This window comes from Camelus ferus, chromosome 13 (assembly GCF_009834535.1).
Source record: "Camelus ferus isolate YT-003-E chromosome 13, BCGSAC_Cfer_1.0, whole genome shotgun sequence".
Taxonomy (NCBI): Eukaryota; Metazoa; Chordata; class Mammalia; order Artiodactyla; family Camelidae; genus Camelus; species Camelus ferus.
The window spans coordinates 14,198,094-14,206,219 of record NC_045708.1 but is presented as its reverse complement, the minus strand read 5'-3'; the positions used below and the strand labels follow the sequence as shown (position 1 = coordinate 14,206,219).

Genomic DNA, 8,126 nt, shown 5'->3' with positions numbered 1-8,126 from the left:
CGCTAGCTGGGTTTCTAATTATTCCACGGTCTTCAAAGAAGGGTTAGTTCTTGTGCCGTGGCTAAAGTGAGAAGCGGGAAATGCCAACCCTTCTAAAGGCAGACGGATCGCCAAAGCCGAAACCAGTTAAGACCAGGGACTGAACTAAAAAGTAGAGAAAGAGTAAGTGGAAAGAATGCCCTTGCAGGGAAACCGAAACTGCACCACCCAAGCTAACGGGCGCCGCCCGGGCAGCGCGGGGTGAGAGGTGCGCGGATGCACAGCCCCGCCCGGGCGTCCTCGCGTCCCGGAGCGCCCTCTCGCGCCCCCGCGCGCCCGACCGGGTAGGCAAGGCTCGCGCTCTCCCCCCGCTCCCGCGGGCTGGGGGCGCGGCCGCCGGCGCGCGCGAGGGCGGGGCGGGCGCAGGGGGCGCGCGCGCGGGGCCGCGGGCAGGGGGGCGGGGCGGCAGAGCTCGGCGGCAGGGCCTGGAAGACAGCGGCGGCGGCGGCGGCGACGAGCGGCAGCGGGACCGGCGCGGAGAAGCCGCGCGGGACGCGGGCGCCAGGAAGGGGGGAGCACAGAGGTAACGCAGGACGGAACAGGCGGGCGGGGAATGGGCGCGGGCTCGCTGGACCCCGAAGGCGCGTGGCGGAGGCCGCTCGCCCGGAGCGCCGACACGGCTCCCGGAGAGGAGGGGGCGGGGCGCTCGCGTCCCAGGAGGTGGTGCCTTTTGTCTGCCTTCCCCGGCCGCTCCGCCCCCTCCCCCTCCCCGCCTCGCGACCTTTCCCCCCTGCCCTTCTAGTTGAAGCCTCCTCCGGGGCCCTCTGGCGCGCGCGCTCCCGCCCTTGTTTTGTTTGGACGGGGGGAGGTGGGGGAGCTCTTTCCTGATGTAGGGCCTTGCGTCCCAGCGCGCCTGCGCCCTCCCGCCGCACTCCGATTGGCTGAGGGCTTGCGCATGCTCCCGAGGTCCGCGGCGGGCCCCGCTGTTCGCCCCCGCCCAGCCCCTCACCCCACCCCCTCAGCGGTTTTCGGAGCCGGTTCGAAAGATGCCGGCGGCGGTGACTGGCTGCGGCGGCGCCGCCCCCCGGCTTCTCCGCCCCCGCCGCCGCCGCCGCCGCCATTACGGAGCTCCCAGTGGTGAGTGCGCGGAGCGCTGGTGCTGGCGGTCCGCCGCCGCTTCTTGCGTCGCACGGGCGGCCGCTGCCGGTGTCTTGGCGTCGGCCTCCCGCCGTGCATCCCCGAGCGTGAGCCCGAGCTGTCAGCCGCGCCTCGGTGTCCGCCTCCGCTAAGCCCGCCATTCTCTGCCTTGCTGCTTTCGTCTTGGCGCCGCTCTCCCCCTGCGGTGTGCTCGCGCTCCACACCGGCCGCTCCCTGCCTCTTTGTGCTGCGGGTCTTTTTGCCCGGTTCCTCTCGGCGGTCTGGGCGCCCGGTCAGAGCTGTTGGCGCCCCGAAAAGCCTTAGTAGTAGTGCTGCTGCTGCTGCTGCTTATGCTGCGACGCGGGCCTAAGCTTTCGTTTTCCCGTATGGCTTTCCTAGAGCTTGTTACTCACCGCTCCTTAGACAGTGTGGTTTTAGTTGATAAAGACAATTTTGTGCATATGAGCTTTTATAAAGAGGTGGAGGCAGGAGTGGTGAAGTGACAGCCCCATATCTCAGTTTTGATACCGAATTGACCACTATCTGTAACCGAGGACGAGTCACTTAAGCTTTATGAGGGAGTGTTCTCTCCACAGAGGACTGGACAAGGTGAACTTTACCGCCCTTCCTGCATATACATTTTCTCTCTGGTGTTTGTAATGCTTCCTGACTTTGTTATTTTAAAAAGTGAGAATCTGGGTAGAAATAGACCTAGAAATTAATTCACCTGGGACTTCATGGGCAAGCTGGCTTGTCTTAGAGTGATGTTAGACGTGACTGGTTTTCTTCTGGAAGGTAATTTTGTTTAATCTGGCATAGGCATAAAATTTTTACGAGCTTTTACATTTTTTTGTTGCTTCTTTCAAAAGTTTAGTGTTTCAAAGTAGAAGTAACATTTAGAGGGTATTTTTGGCTTTGTTTTTAAGCTTAATTGGAAGATTGAAGGCGGGAAGTTGGAGGAAATATCCTGAACTCTTCGTGTATAGATGAAAAATCCTAACTCTTTAGCCAGTTAGATCGTGCTTGACTTGTGAGGAGGGCCCCTGTAAGTGTCCATTGCGTCTGTGCCCAAGATAGACACTAATTTAGTAATTAAGTAGATTTATTGAAATGCAAAAATGAAAAAAGTTGCCAGCAAATTATAGGCATGCTTTTCTTGACATAGTGAAGTCTGAATATAATGAAAGACTTGAGATTGAGAACAGTTTGATGTATTTAGTGCATAGCTAATAACAATGTATAATAAATTGCATGCATTTTATGGTAAAATATGAAATAGTACTTTTCCTAAAATACATATTTTTCAAGGATATCAATAAACTGACATATATTGTTAAACTACTTATTATTTTAATGTTTTCTCTGTGGAGAGAAAGTAAATTAAAACTCTGAAGTTAAGAACTTCGTACTTTTACAGACTTGTCTTTATTGCCTGCATTTAAACAACTTGGCCTTTCCCCTGCAAAAGCAAATCTTTGTATTGTTAATCTAACATTAAATTTAAAACATAAAAAGCGAGATTGATGACCATCGAAGACCACATAAACCACAGGTAAACTCAGATTGGTTTTGGCACATGTAAGAACCCAGATGAAAAACTTATTGAGCTTTATCTGTTCATTCTTGCATTTAACAAATATTTGTCGAGCACCTAATCTGTGCCTTGCATATTTCTTAGGCACCAAGTTTGCAGCAGTGAACCAGCCAGATAAGATCTCTGTCAGGGAACAAGTGTAGAAGCCTACAAGTGTGATAATTCAGAAGTGCAACAACAAAAGTTAAATTAATAGGTACATGTGATGTTAAGGCAGTGTGAATTAACTATCCATATAGTTTTGTTAGCTCTGTAATGAACAGTGAATTTAGGAAATAACTCATTAACCAACCTATTTTAGAGAAAGTGCTATAGACAAGCTTTAAGTTTCATGACCTTTACTAGGGAAATTCAGAGGCAAACATTTCTTAATATTTATAGTAAGTTTTAAATATTTAGTTTTATTTTCTTAAGTGTTCTTCACACATTTGGAGTATAGTAATAAGTACTGTCAGGTGTCAGTATTCATTCAACTATTTTCCCCCAGTATTTATCCAGCACCCAGTATGTGTTGAGCATCATTTTAGGTTCTGTGAATACAGTGATGAATTAGTCCTGGCCCTAGGCATGCTTACGTTCTGTTGGGAGAGACTCATAATAAACAAGTGAACAGACATATTGAATTTCAGATGATGTTAAATGCTATAAAGAAACCTGAAGAAGAATAAGAAGGGTGGAAGGCTTTCTGAGGGGTGACATTGAGCAGAAACCTGATTGAAGTGTTGAGGAAAAGAATGTTCCAGTGAGGGAACAGCATGTGCAGGGATGAGCAAAGCACAGCCTAAGGACCAAAGGAAGACCTGTGTTTTTGGAGTCAAGAGAGTAGAGTGATGGATAGAGTGGTAGGAGGTGAGATTACTGAAAAAGGGGGTGGTGATAGGTTTTAAGGAGGAGAATGTCAGGATCTCTTTTGGTGGATGCAGCCAGGAAGATTGGCAAACCAACTTATTTCTCAGTTCTAACCTGGGCATACTTCTTAGGTGGCCTAATTTAAACTATCATTCTTGCCCTTAGGTTAATGGTCTCTGATGTCTTTATGGACCATGTACTTGTTGCCCTGATTTTAGTCAATTTTATCTTTTGGCATTGAATAGCTTCCTGTGCACCCCCACTCCCTTTTTTAAAACTTAATTTTGAGCAATTAGTGAATACAGAGTTGATTGAAAAGGTTTTGACACCTTTTTCAGTATTTTATTTACAGGGAAAATATTTTTTAAAGGTACTCTGAGCAGAGACTCCTGAAGGTTTTGTTGACTTCACGGTACCGTTTTCAACTTAGCTAGTGTTAACATGGGTTGAATTCATCAGCAGTATCACTTTACCAAGAATAACCTGATCATGAAGTTTTACTTCTGTATGGTATTTACGTGTAAAAGTATCAGATTTGCTTTTTTTTTCTCATCAAGGGAAATATGTTTCTATGTAAGTGCTAGTTGGATGAATGAGGAGGTTTATATATTGAAATTATTCCAAGATAGACTTTTAGCTTTCACAAACCTAAATAATGACCTTAAACCCAACTTTTCACAACCAGAAAACATCTGTTTTTATTTTTATTATTTTCTACTTCTTGAGTTGGATTGGCTATGTGAGCATTTTAAGTAGTTTTTGTAACAATAATTTTTAAATAGTCATGATATTCCTACTTTACTCTTGATAATAAGTTTTTAGTGTATTATACTATCTTGAATTCTTTCAGCTGCCTTTCATTGCAGTTGACTGGATAGTTCACAAATCTGACATTGCTTTTGGTGTTCCCATAAAAAGATTTTCGCTATAAATGTGAAAAGCATTCTATGTTTAGAGCTTGAAACTATTACCTGACAAATTGAAAGCTCTTAAACTTCTAGAGAGGGTTAGAGTTTAAAGAAGTTGATGACTGGTCTGCTCTTCCCCACCTCTTCATTAATGCTCATCAGCGCATTAGCGCAGAGATCTAAACACTTAACTGATCATTTTCTTATATTTTAGAAGAATTTTTATTATAAAATGTCATTGAGTCCCAGATGAGATTGGGGTGGTGGAGGTGGGCAGAGAGTGTGAATGATCAGATGAATTTGAGTAGCTTACATGGGTTTTATTTTTGACTATTTAATTTTCTTCTTCCATGCTAGTTTTGTTTAACATTAAAAATATGACAAGGTCTTAGAAGCATACTTGTTCTCCTAGGTGATCGTCTGAATTTGCTTTACTGAGTCTGGAGGCTCTTAGTAATGTTTTTCAGCATTATTTTTGCCCTCTGATGGAGATGGAGTTAAGGTTACAGTTAAGTTTCCTGACCCCTTTGAAAACAGTAACAATAGCTTCTCTCTTTACTGAACTGATCTTTGAATAAACATTGACTAAACTGTTCATTGGTCTCATTCTGTTCTTTCTAAGTTACTTACAGTCGCAGGAGGGGATGGGCTTAGGTTCCTTACGAGCTTTCTTGTCCTTGTTGCCTTTGTTCGTGTGGAGGGTGCAACAGCTGCTGTGGCTTGTGCATTTGTCTTGGTTGCTGCTTTACATAGTCTGTATTTTGATAGTGATTTTTATCTTTCAAAATAACTGACCAGGACATCTGTCGCTTAACTATAAATTTTATAGTTAATTTTTGTTTCCCTTTGGGTGTGTATTAAATTTAGATGTTCTAGTTTAGTTTTGTTTCTGTTAATCTTCACACCAGGTCTTTTCTGTGCTTTAGGTTGATTCTTCACCACACTGAAACCATTAGGAAAAATCCTTGTGGTTAACAGCAGAGGCTTCAGAGTGTAACCTGTACTCGGGCCTAGAAATTATTTTAAATGGCGACTGATACGTCTCAAGGTGAACTCGTCCATCCTAAGGCACTCCCACTTATAGTAGGAGCTCAGCTGATCCACGCGGACAAGTTAGGTGAGGTAGGGGCTGACACATTCTTGAAGCTCACTCTTGGATCAGTCCCTGACTTCAGGCCCTTCTGGGTCCTTCTTGGTTCCTGTTCCTTCCTCTACTTTGGGGAGTCTGGGTTGTGAAACTGAACAAATCAAGTAGATACAAAGTTCTTTTCATCTTTCCTTTCCCCTCAAATTCCTGAGAAAAATCTCCAACCTTCTAATTTATCCCAAATCAAGTATAATTATTTGAAATTCTAGCTAAAATACAGTGTTTTGAAAATCACTTCTTTAAAATCATATTTTATTTTTTTTAAAACTTGTTAAGAGTAATTTGCATCAGATCCTGGAGTCGACTTGAAGAATTCTCCTACATCTGACACCTGCCCCTTGAGAAAGAAGAGAATTTTTTGTGCTCGTGTGATTATGGCCATCTCTTTTCTTAGAAGGTAGAAGATAACACCATGCCGATTCGCCGAGCTGTGAATTCGACCCGGGAAACTCCTCCCAAGAGCAAGGTCACTGAAGGGGAGGAAGAAAAGCCAGGTAAAGTAAAGCAGTGGGCAACTAAAAAGGCGGAAGTTTCTGCTCCAGTTTGGAGTGTCCTATAAATTCCCTTGAACTTAATTGTTCTTTTGTCATGCCTCAATGTTTGGGGGGAACATTTAGAGAGAGAAGTGGTACCTGTTGGTATTTCCAAACCATGTGGGCAAAGAAAGAATTTCATTTTGTCTCTCAAGATTTTTAGAAGGTGAAAATTTCATGTTCTTGAAATTAAGAACAGAAAGATGGTTGGAGAGAACAGGAACAGTTGAAGAGTAGCTTCTGGGCATACAGTGTCATGGGGATGAAGAGTGGAGGGCTTGGGCCTTCAAGATGGACAGTGGAAGGCTCGGCCAGAAATCATCAGGAGGCCTTCAGGAAGTGAGTGGGTGATCAAAACATTGGTTTATGACAGAGATGTTGGTGGAGAGGAGATTGACCAGATAGATATGGGAACATAATAAATCAAGAGAAAGGTAGAACCGCCAACTTGGAGTATTTGTGCTTCTCTGTGGCATCGCTGGCCACTTTTTCAGGTGGAACTGCTTTCCTTGTTCTCACAACCTTTTTCTTTTTTTTCTTACCCTTTTCTCCTTTCTCCCTTGCCTTTTATGTCAGGTTTGCCATGGATGAGCACATGGTGCTGCTCCTGTCATGGCCGTTAGAACCAAATATTTGCTGACCAGCATGTATTACACATAAAATAATACGTGCACCCTTGCGGCCTTTATCCTTGGTGCCCCAGGGATATACTCTTTTCCAGCTGAGCCTGGATTTTGTCTCAGAATCCTCAGATGAATACTATAAGTAATTTGGGTACCCTGGCCTAAGGCAGTAAGGAGACATGGGAATCAGCATATTAAAAAAAAAATAGGTGCTCGTGGGTCGATGATAGGTTATTTTGTCCAACACTGAGATGAGCCACACTTGATGGCCCATCTTGGTCCACGTTTGTTTAACAGCCCCCTGAAGCCACTAAATCAGTAATAACATGAGTTTTCAAAATATACCAGAGTGTTAAGGTGTTATGGTATTAGAAAAGTCAACCCAGAATTTGTAAAGGACCAATAAGACACTTCACAAGTTGTGTTTATATTATCTCTGTCCCATTATAGTATTTTATACATGAAAATAATTGGACTCTACTCATGTTTTAAATTTTATAAATAATGCATTTAATACAAAGGCAGACAATAGTTTATAATGAGTTAGAAAACATCATATACATAATGCATAATGTCTATTGAGTGATTGAACCTTTATTAAACCATCAACTATTAAGAGAAAATAAAGTGGAATTAAATTTATACCTCTTGTTAGAGTAAAACTCAATAAATGGTTCTTAGCTTTTCATCCATTCATCCAGGATAAGGCAATGTATAAATAAGTAAACATGACTGACTGAAAATAACTTCTTACACAACCAGTTAGGTTAGCCATTTAAGTCACATTGTTGGGGTGGGGCAGTAAAAAATGCATCATGATTAAAAAGTATATCTTGTAGTTGTCTGTATCACCAAATACCATTGATATAATGAAGTTCGAGTCTTAATACTTGTGAAACGTTTCTGGAAGCAGTAGAAGAGGCCAAAAGAGGATGGGAATCATCCACATAGTACAAATGCTGGCCTACAGGTTTCCCCTAAAACACTTCCTATAATGCTAATATTAACTCTAGAAGGTAAGATTTCTGAGACTTGAAGAGGTCAAAGAACTTGCCCTAAGATACCAAGCTAGGAAGTTACGAAGTCTGAACCTGAATCCAGATGTATCTGACTCTGAATGAAGCCTTGACTTTGACTGAACATATATGGGGGGATTTTTGACTTCATGCAAATCTGGTTGAAGAGCATAATCCAGGGTGATTTACAGATGATAGTTTACTATCCTGAAATTTATGGTGTAGAATTTTAATTTGTTGAGAAACTAGAATTCCTTCAGCATTGTATGTGTGTAGTTAGGCTATAAGAAGGAAGTGGCATTTTTAAGACTTCTCTTTTGTTTATGTGAAGGCCCCAAAG

At 43.5% G+C, this 8,126-nt stretch overlaps 1 protein-coding gene across 5 annotated transcripts in view; it reads left to right on the top strand.

The window, feature by feature from the left end:
- Window positions 1–407: 407 nt before the first annotated feature.
- The window catches only part of HP1BP3 (heterochromatin protein 1 binding protein 3), a 33,187-nt gene continuing 25,468 nt past the window's right edge, over window positions 408–8,126 (top strand). Inside the window, exons 1-3 of one of the 5 annotated variants that reach the window (XM_032495360.1) lie at window positions 408–562; window positions 5,394–5,589; window positions 6,009–6,108. In XM_032495360.1, coding sequence (XP_032351251.1) covers window positions 5,494–5,589; window positions 6,009–6,108 — 196 coding nt within the window. In that variant the 5' untranslated portion in view covers window positions 408–562; window positions 5,394–5,493. Of the gene's footprint in view, window positions 563–974; window positions 1,117–5,393; window positions 5,590–6,008; window positions 6,109–8,126 lie in introns of those variants that run through there. The other 4 variants (XM_032495356.1, XM_032495357.1, XM_032495358.1 and 1 more) reach the window with 4 other exon arrangements.